Source organism: Sciurus carolinensis, chromosome 4 (genome assembly GCF_902686445.1).
Source record: "Sciurus carolinensis chromosome 4, mSciCar1.2, whole genome shotgun sequence".
NCBI classification, from domain to species: domain Eukaryota; kingdom Metazoa; phylum Chordata; class Mammalia; order Rodentia; family Sciuridae; genus Sciurus; species Sciurus carolinensis.
In genome coordinates, this window is record NC_062216.1 from 159,957,310 (window position 1) to 159,981,770 (window position 24,461).

General features: G+C 56.2%; 1 protein-coding gene across 2 annotated transcripts in view; it reads left to right on the plus strand.

Moving 5' to 3' along the window:
* Chst11 (carbohydrate sulfotransferase 11) overlaps nt 1-24,461 on the plus strand; it is a 225,221-nt gene that overhangs the window by 100,796 nt on the left and 99,964 nt on the right. For both annotated transcript variants that reach the window (XM_047550334.1, XM_047550335.1), the window contains exon 2: nt 2,464-2,549. In XM_047550334.1, the coding sequence (XP_047406290.1) occupies nt 2,464-2,549 (86 nt within the window). The remainder of the gene's footprint in view (nt 1-2,463; nt 2,550-24,461) is intronic.

Consider the following 24,461-nt stretch of genomic DNA (forward strand, 5'->3'; position numbering starts at 1 on the left):
GTGACGCCGGTGGGTTGGTGGAGGGCGGCGGGTCTCCACTCCGCGTCCTCAGCAAGACCCCGCCCCCAGGCGATGCCCCCGCAGGTGGTAAAATCCTAGCCCGTTCTCGAGCCTTCCGAGTACCTGCCGGGTGCTCAGCACCCCGAGTGACATGGCCACCGTCTGTGTCCCAGGACCCAGTGCCTGGCAGGCGCCAGCCTCTCACAGCCGCTCGAGGAAAACCTAAGAGCCAGTCGGGCGCAGCCGCCCACCCTGTCCATGGCCCGTGGCTCCGGGTTGCTTTGGGGATCACCTGTCCTAGACGTGGCCCGCCAGCCTGTCTCAGGCCAGGAGGGACCCGCGGAGAGGTCTCTGTGACCCTCGCGCGTGGCCCAGCGTGGTGACTGACAGCTCTGCCACCCGGGGGTCCTGGCGCCTGGGTGACTGCGCGCACCCTGCTGGTCACTGAAGAGGGGACGTTGGTGGCACCCGCCCCGTAGGACCCTCGTGGGGATCAGGGGAGCAGGAACCAGTGCTCTCTGGATGGACGGCCGCCGCCTGCCGATGGGTCTCCCGTTCTTCCCCGATGTCCCCTGTCCTAAGACACGCAGGGCGTAAAAGCCCACCTCAAGCAGGGCAGCCAGCCCGTCCCAGGATCCCGCCAACCCACCAAAAAAACTCACATCTGTACTGATTTTTTTTTGGTGGTACCAGGGATTGAACCCAGGGCCTTAACCACTGAGCCACACCCCCAGCCAGGCTGAGCAGTGGCGGGAGGCGGCCCTGGGCTCACAGGGGACGGGCTGCGGCTGCCAGGTACGAGTGGCTTTGCACAGACGTGGCCTCGACCGGACTCAAGTGCCTGAGATCCAGGGAGGCTCGGGAAGGGGACCTGTGACCTCGTCCCTGGTCCGTGAGGTCCTTCCTGCGCCCTGGGATGGACTCCTCCTCCCCAGGCGTGGAGAGCGCTCCGACTGCAGGGGACTCTTCCCATCCTCATCAGAAGCACCCTGGGCCCCACTGGCTTCGGAGACCTGGGGTTGACAAAGCCGGTTCACCCGGCGCCCGGTGAAGTCACAGGCTGGGCTGCAGGCAGAGGACCCAAGTCGCAGGCCCCACACGGTCAGGGCATTTTAAAGGCCTTGCATTAGAAAAATAAACCAATTAAATAATACGGCCTTCCATAAAAGCAGACTTTTAATGGATTCCACGGTAGGGTTTCACGGTGGCCGGCCCGCAGCCCCGGGCCCCCATGAGCCAGTCTGTCGCCACGGGGAGAATTTAATCTTGCATGGCGTGGGCATAATTTTACAAGTTTTATGGCTGTTTTTGCTCCTGTGAAGTGTTGCTATGCCATTGTGCACCGGGGGTGACTTGCCTGCATTTAACGGCTTACCTCCTTTTCGGTGGAAATGAAAAATGAAGTAATAAATGGAAGAAAAACACAAGGTAGATTTTTCCCTGCCTCTTCTTGGGGCAGCCCCGGAGGAACAAAGAACCAGTGTTTCCCTGGACGGCCTAATCAAGTCCTAGTGGCTTTTATGTATTGACATTTGCCTGCGGATCTGGGGAAGGCTGCGGCCGGGCAGGGACTGCGTGGCACTTGTACCGCAACCCCGGAACACTTGGGCTGGTTCTGCAGGGCAGAGGTTGGTGCGTTTCGCTCTGGGGGTCAATGCAGCCCACTGCCAGTTTTTATTAAGTGGTTGAAGTAAATAGGAAGAATGATATTTCTTGACATGTGAAAAATATCTGAAATTCAGATGCTGCCATCTATAAATGACCTTTTTCTTTTTTGTACTGGGGATGGAACCCAGAGGTGCTTTACCACTGAGCCCTGTTAGTTTTTATTTGGAGACAGGGTCTTGCTAAGTTGTCGAGGCTGGCCTTGAACTTGGGATCCTCTTGCCTCAGCCTCCCGAGTGGCCGGGGTTCCAGGCGGGCGCCACCACCCACAGCCATACACCCACTGGGATGGGTACTCAGCCCCGGCCGTTCTCTGCTGTGTCGTAAGCAGCTGCTTTCACCCCACAAGGGTCCAAAGTGAGTGCCACCCGGCCCTTTCCAGGAAAAGGCTGCCAGCCGGTGCCCAGGAGGGCCAGCAGAAGGGGAGAGAGGACACGGCCTCGTGTTCCCACCATTGATATTTTCCTGGGACCCAAAGTGACAAGTCACAGGAGGCTGGCCTGGGGAGCAGGTGACTCACCTGACACCTTCCCGAAGCCGATTCTTGATCTTGTCTTCGGAAGTGGCTTCCGTCGGGAGGGTTTTAGGGCCCGCCGTGGGTTCCTGAACGCTCGCGAGTCGCGGCCTAAATGTCGGGGAGTCGGCTGGGCAGCCCGGCCTTGCGTGGAGGGCAGCAGTGAGGAGCGTCTTTCCTGGGAGCTTCCTTCCTTCCCTCGCTGCTTCCCGCTCCCGGATGCCTTTTCCTCTGTCCAAGGCCTCGGCCTCTCCTTTCTGACCAGCTTCGCTTTCTCTCCTCAGTCATGCGGAGGAATCCCTTCGGTGTGGACATCTGCTGCCGAAAGGGGTCGCGAAGTCCCCTGCAGGAGCTCTACAACCCGATCCAGGTAAGCCTGGGGGACCTCTGTGCTCTCCTGACCGTCAGCACCTGGCGGTTTCGGGGTGGGGGGCGTGGTACAGAAAAACTGCCAAACTGGTGGTCTGGGGAGACTTGAAACCGCCCTCCCTGGCCCTGCGGCGGTCCCGGTCCTCAGTGCAGGTTGAGCATCCTCCTCTGAATGTCTGAAATCCAAAGGGCTCCGAAGTCGAAAACTCTGGGAGCCCCGACATGGCGCCACAAAGGGAATATTCCACACCTGACTTCACGTGACCGGTCACAGCCATAATGCAGGTGCATTGACAAGACTGTCCCTCAGGCTGTGGGTGTAAGGTCATTAGAGGCACAAGTGAATTTCGTGTTTAGACTTGAGTCTCTTCCCCAAGTTGGCCCATGACGTCTATGCAAAGTGTTCCAGAGTCTGAAAAAATCCAAAATCTGGAAGGCTTCTGGCCCCAAGCATTTGAACGGGGGATGCTCCACCTGTATGACATTTCCAAAAGTCTAGCAGGAAATGTTTAGAATTAAAAGAAAGGCCAAGGGGCAGTGCTGGCCTCAGCTTCCGGACCCCTGAGAGCTGTAGCCACGGGCCGTGAGCTTGGAGGGCCGACCCCCGGCTCGCAGGCGGGCGGACTCCCCAGCGATGATGGAGACCCAGCGATGCCCCGTGAGCCACCCGGCAGGTCTCCCTCGTGCGTGGGGACTTCCTGCTCAGTGACTTCCAGTCAGTCTGACTTGTCAATTAATGGGGCAGCAGACGTGGCCTCTGTTGTCAGTGATGAAAGGAGCTCCTTTGGGAGCAAAATAGAAACAAAAACAATATAAACTCCAACCAAAGAAAGTGAGGAGCAGAGTTCGGAGGTGGCGCCCCGTCACCATGGCAACGGCCTTGGTGGTGGTGCCTGGGTCTTGATGTGGAAATTCCAAGGCGGGTCCTTGGGTAGGAAGGTTCATTCCCACCTGGTGACTAAGGACAACGGCAGCTGCTCTGCAGAGCTCTGCAGAAGGGGCGGAGTGGCTGAGGCTTGGTTCTGTGTTGAGTTTTCAGTCTGATGTTTCCGTGGACCACGGGGCTTGTAGAAGGTCGCGCCTGGGCTTCGGGAATGCTGGCTTCAGGGGCAGGAGACCTGAGTGTCTTTGTCCCACACCTGTCCCCTCTCCTCTCTTCCACTCCCTGCTGGGAGTCCCTGCTGGGAACAGGGACTCCGTGGCCGAACAGCGTGGGTGGCCTCATCCGCTTACTTACCGCCACTGCCCCACCTTGGAGCTCTGGGTGACCAGGCCAGATTAACGCGCTAAGTGCAAACTCAGGTCTTGCCAGAGGCCTCCTCTGCGGGGCTCTGGGGCGACCCAGCAGGGGATTCGAGCTGCGGTTTCCCCGGGCGCCCCCGTGACCTGACCATGACTGGCCACTGTCCTCAGGGAGAGGTAGGACCAGGCTCTGTGACTACTCCTGGGCTCTCTGGTGAGCCCAGTGGAAAGGCTGGCAGGCCACACAGATGCTGACCAGTCCCATCTTTTGGCTGACATCTCCTGGTGACAGTGACCAGGATGTCACCAGCAGAGCTATTTATGATGGACACCCCTCTGAGGGGCAAGTCCACACCCGGTGACCTGGGCACTGCTGTGTCCCCGACACCTAACATAGGGTCTGGCCGACAGCAGGTCCCCCAGACATTTGCGATTGAGAGAGCGAAAGTCTGGGTTCAGATTCCCGCCTCACCTCAAGGAGTCGAGGTCCCTGGAGCACACGGGGGCCCCCTTTTAGATTTTCCCATCTCACGGTCTCCCTGGGGAGCTGGGGACAGAACGGTCCTGATGTGTCCGAGGGTTATGGTTTGTCATCTGGAGGTCACAAGGGTGGCTTCAGTGTGGCAAGTCCTCGGGTCGGAGGGTTCAGAGCTCGGCGACCCCGTCCCCTGACTGTGTGGCTGCAAGCAGGCCACACAGCCCCTCTGAGTCTGCCGTCCCTTGACTACCATGCCGGTGAGTCGCGCCCACCCTGCGGGGCCCCTCGAGGGGCATGTCCTCCTCAGGGCCTCCCATGGGGTGTCCACTCCTGGGACTATTCGCTCACGACTTGGTGGCTTTCGTCGGCCGGAGCACGTTCTTCCGCCTGCAGCTCAGAGCCAGGCGCAGGAGGGTGGAGAGGGGCCGGCTCCGCCTCCCTGAGGTCGCCATGCGTGATTGACAGGCAGGGCGGGCGACCCTGCTTGGTGCCTTGTCAATCAATCAGAGGAGTGGAGACCCTACTGGGCGGACGTCATCTTGTCCCCAGGGTGACATTTTGAGTGTCGTCCGGAAGGGAAGCCCATTCAGCCCTGGCCTAGAACGTGGGAGGGACGTCCTTTGCGAGGGCATCGCTGGGTGAGTCATTGTCCTTCAAGGATGGCTCGGGCATGCCCTCTGGCCTCTCCAGCTGGCAGCGGGGGACATGTCTCTGCAGGAAGATCGGGATGTTTTCCCTGTTTCCTCGGGATGTTTTTTTCTGAGCCAGCTTCCTTTACAAGCTGTAGTTGGTTCCGTTCCCACACGGAGTCCCTAAGTGCCACTGGGGGAGGGGCTGTCTCGGGCTCCTGGGGGCTGCCGTGATCAGGGGGCGGGGTGCAGAGGGGAGAAGGGAGCCGGTGTGGTGAGTTTTGCATCTGAGAGAGAGTGGCAGACTTGGCACCTGATGGGACGCGACTCAGTTTCTCAAATGTTCCAACCAGCTTGTGGCGCTGCTGAACCTTCTATGACATTCTCAATGACAAAGCCCCTGACCCCTGGGAACCAAACTGTTCCCAGAAACGGGGCTTCCTTTGCAGTGCTGACTGCCTGTTTGGGTTTGACATAGGTTGGTGACAGCAGGCACCATTTATTTTATATAAGAACTATACCAACACGATACCTGGGTGCCTGTGATCCCAGACTCCAGAGGCTGAGGCAGGAGGATTGCAGGTTGGAGGCCAGCCTCAGCAACTCAGCAAGAACTACTGAAGACAACCCCGGAATAAACTACAAATACCTCTCGGCTGTGCTCACCCTTACTAGCCAAGTTCTCTTGGCAGGAATCACCTCCTCCACTCTCCCAAACAAAACACGAACCCAGAGTTTCGCTGGACAAAGGTTTATACCTCCCTTGGGAAAATGGGCTATAATCTGACTTTGGCATTCAGGGTTTTCTTATTTCAGTGCCCTGCAAACCCCTAACCATTAAAACGACAATTGGTTTTTTAAAAAAGTTGCTGTTGATATTCTTAGCAAAGCTGCATTCTGATGTCTTATAATTTTCCTGCTTCTCTGCTGTCTCCCTGGCCCCAAAATAAAACGTAATTGCCCATCAGATCAACGGGCGTCAAGTCACCAGAAGTTCAGGAGTTGCCAACTGCATATTTGTGGGCCGAGCACATCTGCGGGCTGCGGGGCTCAGCTCTGCTCCGGGCGGGGCTCTGGTGCCAGCCATTAATAGGGCATAATTGCCCCTCACGGCCAGCGGGGGCAGGGACCGCCTGTCCTGCCTCACCCACCGCCTGGTCCCCTCGGGGGTTCCCTGGAATCTCCGCAGCCTCACCCCGGGGTTCAGCCCTGCCCTCCAGCTTCTTCTTTAGCATTTCTACTTGCTCTGGACGACCCCGTTCTTGGGGCCAGGGTTGCCAGCCGGGGCTGGCGGTGCATCCAGGAGCCGTGCGTCTGGGAGGCCAGCGGGGGCGCGGCAGACCCCGCGTCTGCAGCTTCCTCAGGGGGCCGTCCGTGCTCAGGGGTCTAGCTGTCGGAGGGAAGAGACTCCAAAACACTGGAAAATCACCAGGGAGGGGAAGAGGCTCCAGTGCAAGGGCCCTGAGGTCACCGCTCTGTTATCGGAGTGAACGGCCGCCTCCGTGGGGTGGCTTCAGGAGGCAGAGCAAGGGTGGGGAGGAACAGGGAGGGAGGGGAGGGGAGAAAAGGTCCTCCTCACTGGCTGCTCGGAACGTGTCTGGCTGCCTTGGACGTTTTCCAAACACACGACATTGGATGATCATCACCATCTCCTCCTCCTCCTTCCCCTTCTGTGGACGGTGCCAGGGTTTGAACCCAGGTCCCCCTACAGGCTACATCCCCAGCCCCTCAATGAATCTTTACAACAACCCTAAGAGGAAGGCCTCTGATGACCCCATTTCCCTGGTCATTTAACTGAGGCTCAGAAAGGTTGAGCAGTTTGCTGAGATCACACAGCTCCTAAAAGATAGAACAGGCCCATCTGGCCTGGCTGGATTGTAGGAGGGGACAGTCCAGCACTTAATCTTCCCGGGATGGAGCAACGCCCCCTGAGGGTCTCCTTCCTCGCCGCTCAAGCTCGGCCTGGGGTGTGCTCTGGACCAGGTGGGAATTCCCAAAGGCAGGAGCCAAGGCGTGCGCGATGGCGTGGAAGGCACAGGAGGCGTCCACTAAGCAACTGCAGATCCGCACGTTGCCTACTGAACCCCATATTTGGCCCTAAAAATGAGGGTCCTTTTTCTCTTGGCTGGAACCAGGCGAAGCCGGAGTCGCCACCAGGAACTCCACTGTGGAGTGTCACACCCTGGTGACATGTGGGAGGATGCATGGGGGAGGGTCATTATAGTTTCCACTCTCTGTCCACATGAAGGCCCGTGTCAACGCTGCCACCAAGACACGGGGCCACTGTCCCTCATCTGCGCAACTGAAAGTTTGTGAGGTTGGGGACTTGACCAGCACCCTGTGGATAAATCCAGAAGCCAGACCCCCAGGGAAAGTGTTGGGACAAGTCCCATGAAAGTCACCCTGGAACCACCCCATCTGGTCCCAGACTCGTTCCAGGCCAGGCGTCAGCTGGGGGTTTCTGAAGGAGCCGATGCAATCTTACAGATAAGCCAGCGGGGCCATGGCTGTCTGTCTTTCCAGCTGCTGTTGGGGAGGGATGCTCCTGCGTGGTGGTACACATTGGGGTGGGCAGGAAAGAGCGCCATGGGACGGTCCCCAACTCTGGTCAATTAATCCCTTCATTGCCAACCACCTGGTAAACGACGAGGCCATCTAATTATCTTGCTTTGACCCAACAGCTGTCTACCAGCCAAAGAGGGATTAATTGATTGAGTTGTCGACGGGCTCCTCGTGCGGAGCGATTACTTACTGTCAGCCTACCAGAACGGCAGCTGGCTGGCAAAGAGGAAAGATGGCATTCACCTGATCTCACACGCAGCACGTGGGAGAGCGCTTCATTATTCATCCAGATTACAAAAGACCAGCAAGGCTCACTGCAGAAGCAGGGGCAGCTCGCTGCCTGGTTTTTTGCAATGGTCAGTGGGTCCATTATTCCCTGGCCAGGGAAGCTGCCCTGGTCAGATTTCCAATCAAGTCAGGACAGATGGGGATGCTAGAGCTAGATGCGATTAGAGTCAAAGGAGAGGATTGGGTGCTTGAGGGAACTGGGGAGCCCCTGCCCAGGTGTAGGGCCTGGGGCAGTTACCCAACTTTCCCAAACCTTGGTTTCCTTATCTGTATATAAGGGCACAGTACCAGCCTTGCAGGTTGGTGAGAGTCCACCTCAGGTATAAAAGGCACCCAGGACAAGGCCAAGGTCAAGAGTTGGTGGAATTAGCTGTCTCCCATTGTCTGGATGTCTGGATGGAGTGGGGTGACCCGGGACTCTTAGGGGGTCTGGGCCCTTGCTGGGCCCCTGTACTGCAGGCTCAGACCTTCTGCAGGTGCACATTTGGAATTTTGTGCATAATCATAAGATAAATGATTTCCTCTTGCCTGGAAACTACCAGCTATATTCACTGTGAATACATCCTAACCATTTTGATTTATGTGATGTGTCTCGCGGACTCTGTTGATTAGGAAGCTTGACAGCAGCTCAAGGCCGCTGTGTGTGTGTGTGTGTGTGTGTGTGTGTGTGTGTGTCCACTTCACATGCATCCTGGAAAATGGGCAGACACAGCTTTGATGGCTTAAAAGGCCCCCATGGTTGTGTCTGTCTGTCTCGGTACCTAGTTAAGCCCATCGGTAGCGGATGGTGGTTCCGGTCATGGTGCCATCGACCCCACGGATGGGTCCACATTTAAGTCAGTTGTTCTGTTTCAGAAACAGAAGTTTCAGGCCCGAGCGTCTTTGACCCGGAGCCTTCAGATCTGGAGAAGCAGCAATGTTGCTGTCATGGGGTTTCCTGGGCCGGCCTGAAGGAATATAATCTGACATATTTCAGCACGAGAAGGGCATTCGGGCAGCAGGATGACCTCAGCAATTGCCAAATGGCAACACAGCTGTACGAGCTGCCGTTTTCCCGAAAGTTATTTCCTGAATTACCCTCAATTATAAGAGGCCTCTACATAATTTGATTTTTCTGTAAATTACGCAGCTCAAGTAGCTTCTGGGCCAACTCGATTTTAACCTTGTCAGATGGATGGAGCTGAAACAAAGCCCGGGCTTATTGTCAGCCTCCTTGTCGGGGGGCTGCTGGGGGAGGCAGAGGCGGGGGCCCCGAGACCGGAGGAGAGCCGGCCGCCCACGGTACCTCCACACGGCCACTGCAGGCCTCAGCACATGGCTGAGACTTTTCCAGCACCACGGACCTTGTTTTAGGAATGAAATGCCAATGGGCTAGTTAAGGATGGAAATAGAAAACAGGAGATTCCCTGACACACAAACTGTGCAGTCCCTTGAACTTTTCAGTCCGCTCAGAAGAAACCTCCTCCTGGAAGCTCTCCTTGATTTCCTCCCCCTCCAAGCTCAGGTTAAGTGTTTTTCATCAACGGTGCTGCCTATTAGCAATGTAGGTCAGGCACACAGAAAAGTAGTTTCTGCTGACCCCCTGGTGAAAAGTAGGGAACCAGGGAGGTTAATTTCAGTCGTTGATTTTATTTCACCCAGTATCTCCACAACCTCATTCTGCATGTAATCCATAAAAACTTCCTGGAGATAGTTCATGTTCTCGTTGAACCTGGGCTGCATTGACGCTTAGAGCACATTTCACTCGGAACTGTCGATGGGTCTGGTGCTCAGGAGCGTGTGCCTTCCGTGAGTGCCATGGACCACGTTACCTGTCCCTTTATCCCCAGCTGCTGCCTGCGTTCTGCCGGCTCATGACATTCCTTCCACTCATCTGAAATGATTTCACTAGGCTTTGAGCCTCTTGAGGGCTGGGGCTGTGTCTTAACGATTGCGTGTGTGTGCGCGTGCACGTGTTCCCTGGGATGGAACCCAGCACCTCATGCACGCTAGGCAAGTGCTCTACCATCAGACTACATCCCCAGCCTTTTAACTTCTCATTTTGAGACAGGCTTCCACTAAGTTGCAGGGACTAGCCTCAAACTTGCAATCCTCCTGCCTCAGCCTCCACAGTGGCTGGGATTATAAATGTCCCCACTGGGCCTGGCTGCCTTGCGGATCCTGAGGCACCAGTAGGTATTCCAGCCCGTCACAGGAAAATGCTCAGTAGATGCTGACAGTCAGTGGAGCTCCTTGTGCCTGTGCCTCAACAGGTGAGTTCAGCAGGTGGAGGTGTCCCGGGCTCTGCTCCCCCGAGGCCCAGAAGCAGCCAGCGAGCGGATGGTCTCCTGGGACACAGGGAGGAATACAGTGCTTTGTCCTGAGTTTTTCCCCAAAACACCCTTCCTGAAAGGTGCCCTGCAGGCACCAGAGGGGGCTTAGAAACCGACCCGACACTCACCGCTCTGCCTCACTGCTGCGAGAGGCTCTTGGGACCAGCATGGACGTGACAGGCTGGAGCCCGTAGGCCCGGGGTGGGTGCCTACAGGCTGGGGAAGGGGAGTCACAGATCTAGGACAGAAATGGGCGCCTCTGCAGCGCCCCCACGCTCCTCCCCTGCAGAGCCCACCCAGCCGTTCCTCTCTTCCGCCCTGCCTCTCCTTCCAGCCGCGGGTGCTGCCGGGCAGTCAGGGGGCGCTATAGTCAGGCTAAACGACAGGAAGGTAGTATTTGAAGCTTTGGAGACCACAAGTCCAAGATCAAGGTGCAGCAGGATCTCGGGAAGAAGGTTCCAGGCCTCTTTGCTAGATCCCCGGGGTTGGTTTGCTGGGAACCTTTCTGTTCCTTGGCGTTAGACCTGCACCCCATCTCTGCCTTCTGTCTGTGGGCCTGTCATCTCTGAGTCCAGCTTTCTCCCCTCTGTGGGGACACCAGTCACACTGGATTAGGCACCCTCCCGTTCACTGAGACCTCCCTTAACTAATCACATCTACAGTGGCCCTCTTTCTAAATGAGGTCACCTTCTGAGGTCCCCAGGGTTAGGACTCGAATCTGGATGGGGGCATGGTACGCACAGTTCCCCTGCAGACCTCCTGCGCACCCAGTGCTGAGCCGGGTGCCGGGGCTCTCTAGATAGAGTTCCTCCGTTGTGAGATCAAGTTCTGGTGAGGATGTGGAGAAGGCGGAGCCCCGGCGTGCTGGTGGTGCGGCCACCGTGGAAGGTGTGTGGAGGGTCCTCGAGGCTAAAAATGGAAACAAAATCAGCCTCTCAAAAAGAGGCACGTCTGCACCCTCCTTCAGTGTTAGAGCAATATTACTTACAACAGCCAAGGGGCGGAGTCAACCTCAATGACTGTCAAGAGATAAGTGGATGGAGAACATGTGAGGTGTGAGTGTGTGTGGTGTACACATATTTCATGTGTGTGTGTATCTGTATGGATAATGGAATGCTGTGCAGCCTTGGAACGAAGGACACCCTGGAGTCTGGCAACGTGGGTGAGCCTGGAGGACAGGACGCTAAGTGACATAAGCCAGACCCAGGAAGTCGAATGCTTCAAGAGCTCATTTATGTGTGGAATCTGGAAAAGTCAAGGTCCCAGAGGCAGAGACTGGGGTGGCGGTTCCCAGGGCCTGGAGGGAATGCAGTTCCAGCTGTCCACGGGCAGGTTCTGGAGCTGTCTGCACGGCCCGGGTCTGTGGTTAACCAGGGCGCTCGCCTGAGATCCGAGGGGCTGGGCTGCGCTCCAGGGAGAGCTTGTGCCAGGCGCTGGGGTTCAGCCCCAGCAGGAAAGGAAAGTCGAGAGGGAGCGAGGAAGGAGAAAACGAAAATGGCGAAGAAAGTCCATCTTAAATGTTCTCATCACACACGGAGGAGCAACTCCGTGAGGTGACGGACGCATGAATCAGCTGGAGGGTGAACTCATCCCACAGTGTACGCAGCTGGCAAAGCTTCACACTCCGCACCGTAAACATAAATATGTATTTGTCATTTAAGCCTCATCAAGACCCGGTATAGAGAGAAAGGCGGTCTTTTATTATTAGCTGAGATTCTGGGAGGAGAGTGGGGCCCCTGGGAAGGTGGGACCCGCGTGGGTTCAGTGTTCAGTGTGGAGACGGGCGTCAGCCTAGGCCGGGTGTGCGTGGGTGCACAGCCTTGTCACGCCCACTGAGCGCAGGCCCACGGGAGGGGCCCCGGGGAGGGACAAGTGGCCGCACCCTCCCCTGCACAGGGAGAAGCTGGCAGGGGCAGGGGGAGGGGAAGCAGAGCCCATCCAGGGATGAGCCTGGTCGCTCACAGGTGGGCGTCCCTGCCAGGCCTCCCTGGTTGGGGCACGCGGGCCAGGACGCGTGAAGCCGAGTCCCTGCAGCTCCTGACTTCTAGGAAAGCTGGCAGCCGCCGCGTCCGAGCCGCTCTGCCGAGCTCCGTCTCCGCCACCACCCCGGGAGCCACGAGGGCTCGGGTCTGCCCAAGCTCGGCAGGCAGTGGCCGGCCCTGGAGGGAGGCTGGCCCTCCCTCCCGGGACCCGCCACAGGGTGTGACGCCCAGCAGACTCCGGAGCTGCCTAAAATGTCCTGTGGCAGCACCTCCTGCCCTGATGTTTGGGGAAGAGATCTGAGGCCATTCAGTCCAGAAGTGGCCGAGGACACAGGCCGTGGCACAGCCACCTGGGCTGGGATTCCAGCACTACCTGCTTCCTGAGTGGACAGGTGAGCTGCTTGCCCTGCCCGGGCCTCAGTGTCCTCACCTGTAGGAGGATAACAGCGGTACCTGCCTCCGAGATTCAGTGGACCCAGATGTGCAAAGCTCCTGGGAGGGTGTTGGGCCTGGGTGAGGGCCGCCTGCTCTGCTGTCGTGAGTCAGGCGCAAAGCCAGCACCAATGGAGGCCGAGGTCAGGAGACCTGGAGACGGAGATCCACGTAGCCTAGCCCGGCGGTCTTGCTCCTGTGAAAGGGAAACACCATCTGTTAGATCAGGGGTTCTGAGCTTTGGTGGAAGGGAGGGAGGGAGGAAGGAAGAAGGGAGGGAGGAAGGAAGGAAGGAAAGGAGGGAGGAAGGAAAGGAGGGAGGGAAGGAGGAAGGGAGGGAGGGAGGAAGAAAAGGAAGGAGGGAGGGAAGGAGGAAGGGAGGGAGGGAGGAAAGGAGGGAGGGAAGGAGGAAGGGAGGGAGGAAGAAAAGGAAGGGAGGGAGGGAGGGAGGGAAGGAAGGAGGGAGGGAAGGAGGAAGGGAGGGAGGGAGGAAGGAAAGGAAGGGAGGGAGGGAGGGAGGAAAGGAAGGAGGGAGGGAAGGAGGAAGGGAGGGAGGGAGGAAGAAAAGGAAGGAGGGAGGGAAGGAGGAAGGGAGGGAGGGAGGAAAGGAGGGAGGGAAGGAGGAAGGGAGGGAGGAAGAAAAGGAAGGGAGGGAGGGAGGGAGGGAAGGAAGGAGGGAGGGAAGGAGGAAGGGAGGGAGGGAGGAAGGAAAGGAAGGGAGGGAGGGAGGGAGGAAAGGAAGGAGGGAGGGAAGGAGGAAGGGAGGGAGGGAGGAAGGAAAGGAAGGGAGGGAGGGAAGGAGGAAAGGAAGGAGGGAGGGAAGGAGGAAGGGAGGGAGGGAGGAAGGAAAGGAAGGGAGGGAGGGAAGGAGGAAGGGAGGGAGGGAGGAAGGAAAGGAAGGGAGGGAGGGAGGGAGGAAAGGAAGGAGGGAGGGAAGGAGGAAGGGAGGAAAGGAAGGGAGGGAGGGAAGGAAGGAAGGAAGGGAGGGAGGGAAGGGAGGGAGGGAAGGAAGGAAGGAAGGGAGGGAGGGAAGGAGGAAGGGAGGGAGGGAGGAAGGAAAGGAAGGGAGGGAGGGAGGAAGGAAAGGAAGGGAGGGAGGGAGGGAGGAAAGGAAGGAGGGAGGGAAGGAGGAAGGGAGGGAGGGAGGAAGGAAAGGAAGGGAGGGAGGGAGGGAGGAAAGGAAGGAAGGGAGGGAGGAAGGAAAGGAAGGAGGGAGGGAAGGAGGAAGGGAGGGAGGAAGGAAAGGAAGGGAGGGAGGGAGGGAGGAAAGGAAGGAGGGAGGGAAGGAGGAAGGGAGGGAGGAAGGAAAGGAAGGGAGGGAGGGAGGGAGGAAAGGAAGGAGGGAGGGAAGGAGGAAGGGAGGGAGGGAGGAAGGAAAGGAAGGGAGGGAGGGAAGGAAGGAAGGAAGGGAGGGAGGGAAGGAAGGAAGGGAGGGAGGAAGGAAAGGAAGGGAGGGAGGGAAGGAGGAAGGGAGGGAGGGAGGAAGGAAAGGAAGGGAGGGAGGGAGGGAGGAAAGGAAGGAAGGGAGGGAGGAAGGAAAGGAAGGGAGGGAGGGAGGGAGGAAAGGAAGGAGGGAGGGAAGGAGGAAGGGAGGGAGGGAGGAAGGAAAGGAAGGGAGGGAGGGAAGGAAGGAAGGGAGGGAGGAAGGAAAGGAAGGGAGGGAGGGAGGGAGGAAAGGAAGGAGGGAGGGAAGGAGGAAGGGAGGGAGGGAGGAAGGAAAGGAAGGGAGGGAGGGAAGGAAGGAAGGGAGGGAGGAAGGAAAGGAAGGGAGGGAGGGAAGGAGGAAGGGAGGGAGGGAGGAAGGAAAGGAAGGGAGGGAGGGAGGAAGGAAAGGAAGGGAGGGAGGGAAGGAAGGAAGGGAGGGAGGAAGGAAAGGAAGGGAGGGAGGGAGGGAGGAAAGGAAGGAGGGAGGGAAGGAGGAAGGGAGGGAGGGAGGAAGGAAAGGAAGGGAGGGAGGGAAGGAAGGAAGGGAGGGAGGAAGGAAAGGAAGGGAGGGAGGGAAGGAGGAAGGGAGGGAGGGAGGAAGGAAAGGAAGGGAGGGAGGGAAGGAAGGAAGGGAGGGAGGAAGGAAATGTTAAAACAACCGGAGGTTCCAAAGTCTGCACTGTTGAAACCCGGAATGGAGAAGAATCCTGGCCGCCCCCAGGACCAGCCTGCCCCTGCTCCCTTGGCAGGACCCTGGCAGGGGAAAGCGGCGCTCACGCAGCCCTGGAGTGCTGGTCTGTGACCGGGAGCTGGAGCCCGGGGCGGACTGCGTGGACGGCAGCCCCTGGGTTCCTCTGGATGCAGGAGCTGTTCACGGAGTTGACTGTTCGTCTCAGGGAGAAGAGGGAGGCGCACTGAATGGGTGCCCTGGAAGCAGAGGTCACTGTGAACCTCTGAAGGCAGCCCCGTCCTCCCTGGGGGGCGTTGCCTGGGGTGAAGGGGATGGGTGGGTTGGAGAACAGAGGCCTTTGGGGGCCATGGGTTGGGGCGCTTCTGACCTCCCTCCATGCCCCACACCCCAGCCTTCACCTCCAGGAGACATTTAAAGCATCGTCTCCCTGTCCCCACCCCTCCCCTGCCCCACCCCACCCGTCCTGAGTTCGGATTCTGCCTCTTCCACTTCCTAGCTGTGCGATCTTGAACAGTTCTCAGCTCCTGGGGCTCCAGCTTCCCCGTCTGGAAAGCAGGAGTAACTTACTTCAGCTAAGAAGGCCTCACAGTCCTGCACTGAAAACGGCAGGTGCCAAGTCAGTCTGCCGGGGTCCCAACCCATTCTTACCGGCAGAGTGACTCTGCACCCGCTCCCTGAGCTCTCTGCACCTCAGTTTCTTTTATCTGTTAAATGGGGATAATAATGGTGCCTAGCTCATGTTGATTTGTGTAAAATATCTAGAACGGTGCCTGGGAGTCACAGATATGTCAATGAGCGCTTTCATCGTCATCGTGATTATTATTATGCCGTTATGTTCATCCGCTAAACTTCCCACTGTTCTTCTTTCCAAAAAAGTATAATTCCAGTTCTGTCCTAGGAGCCGCCTCTAGGGGAGCTCCTTGCCCAGCGGTCTGTGTAGCAGGCTCTCCGTCAGCCAGCTGCTGCTTCTCAAAGGTATCGTTCCCCACTTTACAGATGAGGAAACCCAGGCCCTGAGGGGTTTTTGCTGGTGTCGAGATGCCAGGTTGTCCTGTCTGTTTGGTGATTCACGAAACCTGGTTCAGTCCAGGCTCTTGGGACCCGGCCAGGGCACCTCCACCAGCTTAGCTGGGGTAGAGACTCGGACGGGATGAGTGATCTGGACTCCTTGGTTCTCAGCTCCCTGGTCTTTGGGTAGAGATGGATCCCCTTCCTCTCTGGTGGCTTCTGGGAGGCCCACGCTGGGCTGGTAAATGGACTGCCCACGCCTGCTGGAGCGGGTAGCCAGCTGGCACTCAGGCAGGGGAAGACCAGGGCTGCTCTGGCACGCCTGGCCGGAGCGTCCAGCAGTGCCTCCTGTCCCGGCAGGCGGGATTCCCCGGGTGGGAGCGAGGCATGATGGGATGCGGGGCCACCGCGTCCTGTGCCCGCAGCCTCTCTCCACTTCCTGGCTGGTCCACCTCTCCCAGCCACTCAGCCCCGCCCGCGTCGGGCCCGGCCTCCCTGAGCTAGGATTGGATTGCTCAGGCCAGAGACGGTGCCTAAATAGGGAAGGTGCAGGGAAGTTCTGCTGTGGGTTTGGAACTTTTATTTCCATCAAAAGAAAAATGAAATGTTAAGAGGCTGCTTTTGGATCTCCCTTTTTTTGAGTTTTCTCCTGCCTGGGCATAGTAGCTGGGTGTGACTTTCTTCCTGATTCATTCTTCGTGTCCAAAGGAGCCTATTTCAGTCACTCCGCTGAATTCTTGTTTTTGAGCTCAGTGGAGACGCAGGCCGCCGTCTTTCATGCTCTTGCTGGGGCCCTGCTGATCAAGAGCAGGTGTTCAGAGAGGGGTAAAGATGGTTCTGGGTCTCTTTCCTAACCAGCAGGAAGCACAGAGCCATGACAGCTAGTCCCGGACAGGACAGGCAGCTGGGAAAGGCAGGCGGAGGGTGCTGTGCTACCTCTCCAGCCTCAGCGGCCAGTCGAGGGCATTAGAGGACAGAGCCCGTCAACCCCAAAACCACTGGTCCCTGAGGGTAACGAATTAAGGAAACCCATCCTAAGCCCCTGGTTTTTGCAGATGGAACATTCTGGTATCTCCTTTTCAAGAGCGCCCTGCAAGTCTGTTAGCAAGTGGCAGCTTAGAATCTTTGCAGAGGGACGAATTTGAATTGGAGAAAGACTATCTCTTAGCTACCAAGCAAGCCCCGCCAACTGCCCAGCTCTGCAGCTTTGTAATCTGTCATTGTCATTCCCAGCAAACCCCCATCCAGTCCTGACGGGACTTCTCGAACATCGCATCCCGTTTTGTAGGGAAGCCACGTGCCAGAGTGACCTCTGGCAAGGAGGCGGCTCCAAGGCTGCCCCTGAGACACGTCCCTCCACGGCCTTCTGTCACCCTCGACTGGCTGGCCAAGGGTGTCGCCCCCTTCCTGTGTTCTTGCGCTGGCTACGCTGGGGACTGTCAACCGCAGAACTGTTTATCTCAGTTCCAAATCCCGGCCTCGGGCGGTTTTCTTTCATTTGACAGGATAAATGAGCTAGTGCCTGAAACCAAGTGTGACTTCTTTAAGGAATTGGCAGCTAGGAGGGAGCTGGGAGGCAGCTGACATCCACTTATTCATGGTCACGAGGGAGAGGAACTGAATGAGAAGCAGAGGTCCCCCCGCCCTGCCCGGGCTCCCCACGTCGCGATCATCGATCGCCTTCCCGGCCGGCGTCCTCCCTCGGCACCGAGACGCGGGCTGAGCCCCCGAGAGGGCCGTTTGGCAAAATTAACTTGCCAGCCCTTTTCTAATGAGAGGTGTCTGGAGGAACAGAAATCCCCCCACAACTCCTTGGCTTATTTATTTGTGTATTTATTTATTTTTATTCCTCATTCAGAGTAAACTGTCCATTTTTCTTGAGCAGATTGTCAAAATGGAGCTTCTCTTGCAGGCTGGCCGGTTCATTGTTGTCCTCTCCGGGGACAGCATGGAACGTTGTGATTTTCTTTTTTTTGCTGAAGACAAAAAAAGCAAATCCACCCTTGATTGAGATTCAGGCCTACATCCTCTCGAAATAAAAACCGGGAGCTAAGAGAAGGAGAGGGCGTTGGGATTGATGATCCGGCTCCTTCTCAGGATATTATGATGTAACTCAATCAGAGGGGAAGAAGTGATAAGTATCTGGTTAGGATAAGGCCTTGCCAAAAACGGCCCGTGGCAAATTGCTGCCATTTGTTATCCGATTAGTGCACAGGGAGCAGTCTGTTTTGAGCCTAAGAAACCCTGTTTGTCTCCATCGGTTCAGTTGTGCAAATATGACTTGCTGAGTATCACACACCCAATCCAGTGCACACCGTGGAAGGCTGCATTGCTTCCCACCTCTGAGCGTCACAGGGTGGGATCCTGGGAATCCCACTGGCCATGGTCACCCTACTGTGGGGGCACCTGGGCAAAGGATCCTTTGGGGAATAAAAACTACCCCAGCCTCAAAAGTGGACTAGTGTCACACAGGTGGTTAAACCCAACTGAAGGAATGGTGAGCAGCTGTCTTTTCTTTCTTTCTGGTGCTGTCTTGACCTTGTCCTTGACCTTGACCCTGATTCATGGTGGTTCAAAACCCAAGGTCTTCTATTGGTCATGTCCACATTCTAACCCCCAGAGCCTGGGTCACCTTGTGACAAAAGGGACCTGGCAGAGGTCAGTCAGAGGTGGAAGATGGCAGATTATCCTGGGCTTTCTGGTGGGTTCCGTGTCAATCAAGAGCAGTAAGAGCGGGCAGAAGTGTCAGAGCCAGAAAAGGATGTGTGGTTGGAAGCGGAGTTTGCAGGGCTGATAGCCAAGAACGGTAAGTGGACGGAGGCTGGAAACGGCACAGAACAGGCTTTTTTTTCCTCTCTTTTTGTGTGGCACTGGGGATTGCACCCAAGGGCATTCTGTCCCTCAGCCTTGTCGCATTCGCAGCCCTTTCAGCTGTTTCTCATCTGGAGACAGGGGCTTGCTAAGTCACCCAGGCTGGCCTCAAACCCGCGGTCTTCCTGCCTGGGCCCCGACGTGCTGGGACCTCAGGTGTGCGCTCCCACAGCCCCTGCGGAACGGATTGCCCCGGGAGTCACCACGAGCCAGCCCTGCGACATCTGGACTTTCACACGTGTGACCTCCAGGCTGTGAGAGTGTCATCGGTGTGGTCCAGGCTGCTGCGGTTGTGGTGATTTGTTACAGCAGCAGCAGAACACTGATACCCACGCCCATCCTTGCAGTTGACCCTGAGCGTCCCTCTCCTACGCCCGAGCTCCAGGGAGAGCCTGGGAGACACTGGGCCTGTGACGTCAGGAGAGCAGAGTCCCTCAGCAGCACAATGAGCCCGGAAAATGGGAGTGTAGGTGCTTCTTGGTATATGATGGAGTTACTCCCGATGAGCTCATGAGAGGATGAAAATCTGTAGTGGGGTCATTGTAAGCCGGGGACTCTCTGTATTGATGACAGTGGAGGTGATACTGTCTCCTTGGGCATTATTTTGAGGATCAAAAACTGTGAAAAAGCCTAAAAGAGCCAGGTGCGGGGAGTGTACTCCTGTACTGCCAGCAACTTGGGAGGCTGACCAGGAGGATCGCAAGTTCAAGACCAGCCTCAGCAACTTAGCGAGGCCCTGAGCAAAGGGGCTGGGGAAGTGGGTCAGTGGCTAAGCACCCTGGGTCCAATCCAGTACCAAAAAAAGAAAGAAGAAAAAGGCCCAACAGTACAAACCAGCACCCCTGGTGACCCCCACTAGCTCATCGAGGCTCACAGACCTCCAGGGACTCGGCTGAGACCACACCGCTGTGTCCTTCCAGGTTCTGTTAGAACTCTCTGCCAACCCCACAGCCCACCTGAAACTTACGTCGGATCAGGGTGTCGTGCATGAGGCTTCCCACTGGGTTTAATCAGCACATTAACTTTTTTGAAGGACTAAGTGAAGATCTGGAGTTAATGGTGTTAGATTGGTGAAGATTTCCTTCATGAGTTATAATGCTTACCCTGTTTTCTGGGTACTGTTACTTTGGAAAAACAAAAACAAAAACAAAAAAACCACTTGCTATGGTTTGGATATGGTGTGTGTTGTGTCCCCTGTGGGTTTGTGTGTTGGAAACCTGGTCCCCAGTGTGGTGACAATGGGGACAGTGGCACCTTTAAGAGGTGGAGCCTAGTGGGAAGCTCTCAGGACACCAGGGATTAATGCAGTTCTTATGGGGCCTGGTTAGTTCTCAGAGCGACAGAGGACTGCTTTAAGAGAGCCAGCCCCTCCCCACCCTCCCTGTCCCCTGCGTGGGATCCCTCCTCTCTTACCATGATGCTCTTTGCTGTGAGGCCCTCGCCAGAGCTTATGCCATGCTATTTGGACTTTCTGCCTCCAAAACTGCAAGCTAAACAGACTTATTTTCTTTGTAAGTTCATTACCCAGCTTCAGGTATTTAGTTATAGCAACGAGAAGGGTGGGGATCATCTCCCCATTTTATACGTTCAAAGAGAAGGAAGCTCAAAGACATTAGATAATTCTCCAAAGGCAAGCTCTCGGTAAATGACAAACCTGAACATCGAGACTCTGCAGGGGAGAAGAGTGTGGCCTCAGAGCAGACAGGCCTGACAGTCACTAGCTGGGTGACCTTGGGCAAGTTCCTTAACCTCTCTGTGCCTCAGTGTCCCCATCTGCCAATCTGTAGGAATAATAATGGTACCTGCCTTATAGGTGTGCTGTTGAAGGCCTCCTGCAGTGCCAGGCACATAGCACGAAGCAGCAGCAGCAGCCTCAGCACCCATGGCCAGGGGTCAGTAGACTCCTGGTGCAGTGTCAGTTTATGGTGGCCCAGAGCCGGGGCTCCCCAGGGCCACCTCACTCTGGAGCAGAGCACTAGGCTAAGTCTGTGCATGATGTCTAGACTCTGAGTCAGCTGTGTCTGCTATAAAGGGCCAGAGAGTGGATGTTCTGGGTCTCTGTTGCAGCTACCCAACTCTAAACTAGGGTGAAAGCAGCCGAAGGCCATATGCAAATGAGTGGGCGTGGCTGGGTGGGTCCACAGGGGTCTGTGCCCTGGACGGTGGGGGGAGCCAGCAGTCCTGAGTTCAAGTCCCAGCCTCACCCACTCCAGGGGTGTTCTCGAGCAAATCAAGAATATTCTCTGGACTCAGGGCCCTCGCCTCTGAAACCAGAAGCAGCTTTGCCTCCCTCAGGGGACGGTGATGGCGAGGGCTGTCCATCAACCGCAGGGTACGTGCCAAGCGTGGCTAGTGGTGTTGTATTTCTGATGTGCAGTCGTGCTCCGGCCGCCTGTGACACTCCCGTGGTGTCGCATCCCGAGCGCTGGCCCTGCCGACTGACGCCGCATTGTGAAGTCATTTCAGTTACTTCCATCTTAGGTGAGGTGCGCGACCCCCATCAGCCCCTCGGGGCTTCCCTCTGTGCCCTGCAGGCTTCTCAGCTGCAGGCCAAGTTCACCTCCATCTGAAAACAGCAGTGAGCACAGGGGTTGTGAACAGAGCCTGCGCAGGTGCTTGTTCTCCATGCCTCGGCTGGCGGGCGAAACCTGGGGCCTTTATCGAGGGACGCTGGTGGAAGGTGGCTCCCCGGCAGGAGGAGTCCAGGGTGGTGTGAGCAGCAGAGCCCCCATCATCTCATTCAGGAGCTCCTGCACCTGGGAACCGTCACAGCAGTCACGTGCTGACCTCCCTCCTGAGGTGTGAAAAGGGGTCAGTGCCTAATGGACAGGAGAAGAAAGAGAAGGAGGTGGGTGGAAATGAGATGTTAAAGAGTTTTTGCATCAAGAAAGACTCGAGAGCAGCCGGGCACCCTGGCCATCACCAGAGACCCTGTGTGTGTGGTCTCCGAATCCCCTGGGCCTCCTGGACATTGTACCTGGTACCCTCTGCATTTAGGTCTTCTTGGGATCAAAGCGATGGGCTCTGGAGCCAGCTGTAAGTAGGGCTGTTGGGATGTGTTTGTTGAATGAATGCGCGATTGGTGCTTGTCACCTGTTTATGAATGAAGGAAGGACAGAATGAATGAACAGGCAAAATGGAGATAATGACCATACCACCCTTGCGTGGCTAGTGTGAGCGCTGAGCGGGAAAAGGCACTTGAAACCAGAGCTCAGAGCCTGGTGCTCTCCTGCACCCGCTTGGCCAGCACCGCCCGACATGTCCCCCAGGCGTGTCCGTCGGCTCCCGTGTCCCCAACAAGATGTCCTGGACTGGTGAGCGTCAACGGCAGACGTTTATTTTCTCACAGTTCTGGAGGTCGAAGGTCAAGGGGCCAGCAGGGCCGCTGTCTGGGTCCCTTCTGCCCTGGCTTGTAGGTGGCCTTCTTGCCGGGTCCTCACTGGATTTCCTTGGTGCGGACATGCTCCTGGTGTGCCTTATAAGGTCCTCAGTCCCATGGGACTAGGTCCCTACCTCTATGCCCTCATTTCCCCTTAACTCCCTCCTTAAAAGCCCTGCAACCAGGTACGGTCACCCTCGAGGGTAGAATTGGGGGCACTCGGCTCGGTCCTTAACACCGGCTAAAGAATCCGACTTTGCTTTGAAGTCGCCAGGCGGGCCATGTCCCTAAACACCTACGCAGAGTCCCTCCAACCCCTGGAAGGCCCTTTCCCTGGGGTGAGAAGCCAAAGACGCCTCTGCTTTCTGGAACACGGGACGAACCCCCGCAGCCTGTGTCCTCCTGTGCACTAGCGCTCAGCTCTTTCCTGCAGAGGCCCAGTGGTCACCTCGTTCTCTCCACTGCTGGGCAGCTGGGCAACCCGCTCGTGGGGTTTTGTTCCTGAAGGGAAGAAAAATACCTGAACGCTCTTCCAAAGGATTCCTTGCCGCCGGTGCCCTGGGAATTGAAATTGACCGTGTGAACCGGCGATTCGGTCTCAGTGAGCTCTGCGCCATCTCTTTTATTTTTCTATCTTCTTTTTCATCTCCAAAGCTTCTGGGAAGACAGTAAAAGCTCATTAATTTGAACCCTGCTAATTTAGAAGATGTAACATTTCCTCCAAGTTCACCAGGAAGAAGGAATCTGTGAAGCTAATTAATAGTGGGAACATAATTAGGAAAGAAGAGTCGTGCGGAGCTGGGAGGGACCTGGAGAGGACCCAATCATTTTTCTTAGCTTGTTCCCTTTCAAATGAAGAAACTGAGACCCAGAGAGGTTATGTGACTCCTCCAAGCTCACACAGCAGAGCCGTTTAACCTCCTTAAGGACACCAGCTGAATACATGGAGTCTTGTTTGTTTGTGAAAAACACAGGCTCTTTATTAGCTGCCCATTCCTTTTACTATGTGAACTTCAAGTATTAAAAATACATTTTTAAAGAAATATTCTGCATTTCAGGTTTCCCACTAATTATGACTGGCCCTCTCCCAAGTTAGTTGGAGCTATTTGGGGCAGGTTTTATAGTGATTTAATAGGAAAAAGCTTTCTTAAAACCTCATAAAACCTTCTGTACAATTCATTCTAACCAACACTCCCGCGTACAATTATGTCACTAACAAGTCCTTTCTCAAAAACCAGAACTTTTGTCTATTCATGGGAACCTTAAAAGCAGCATTCACCGAACCCCGGAGAAACGAGGCAAACTGTGGGACTTTATGGGATTGGGGCACAAGGGAAATCCTGTGCGAAGCAGCCCTGCACGTTGGCGGCGGGCGGGCGCGGATGCTTTAAGTTTTTCTTAATTGCCCTCTGGCTCCGGGCAACCCCCAAAGGGTAGTCAGAATATATCTGTGAATGCAAATGCAGTTCTTCCTGGGAGACCCCCTGGGAACGGCCTGTTTCTGGATGCCATTCACTTTTTAATAGACCATTTTTTTAGGGCAGGTTTAGATTCACAGCAGCATTGAGCTGCAGGTACAGAGTTTGCATTAGCCTCCTGTCTCTGCGCATGCGCAGCCTCACCCAGCCCGCTTGTTGAGACTGATGGACGTGCAGCGACTCACTGGAATCAGCCGAGGTCCCTGTCGTATGTTGGGCTCTCTAGGTCTCCTGGGTCTGTGTTTGGAGGAACATGCAGTGATGTGGATGCACCGTGGTCGCGTCACACAGAGACGTCTCACTCCCCTGAACTGTGCGCCACCTGTGCATCCCTTACTGTCCTCCCTTCCCCCACCATCGCAGATCTGTTTATTGGGGCCATCGCTTTGCCTCTTCCAGAATATTCTGTTGGAGTCGCACAAGGTGTGGCCTTTCCTAATGGGCTTTCCTCACTTCGTGACATACATTCAAGTTCCCCTGATGCCTATCCGTGGCTTGAATGCTCTTTTCTTGTCAGGGCTGAATAGTACTCCACTGTCCCACTGGCGGCAGTCTACCCGTCTGCTCACCTACAGAAGGACGTCTTAGCTGGTTTCAAGTTTTGGCAGTTACTGAAAACAAGTGCTGTCAACATCCATGTGCAGGTTTTTGTGTGAATCTGTTTTTAACTCCTTTGGGTAGGTTCCAAGGAGCATGATTACCGGACCATATGGAAGGAATATGTTTACTTAAAAAAATACCGAATGAGTATCCTGTTTATTAATTCTAATCAAACCATTAGTGCCACGTGGGCTGGAACTTCCTGATGAGCAGATCAGCACATCCTGTCCTGGGCACCAGGTAGCACTAGAGCACCAGAGAGATGGGCAGAATTATAAGTGTCCCTTAGCTTGGGACCAGAGGGCTTCTCCTCTGCCACAGCCACGGCCAAGACAGACCCTGCCAAGCACTGGGCCGGGGGCTTCTTATTTTCTCCGTTTAGGTATTTAATGCATATTTAACTCTACTCAGCATTGAGGGGCAGCGGGGTGATCCCCAGGGTCCTCTCAGCTTCGGTCAGTTGCTCTGTCCTTGGGCCAGTGCCAGTGGTGTTGGTGGTGATGGACTTGGCGGTTGGTGGTGGTGGCAGCACTGTA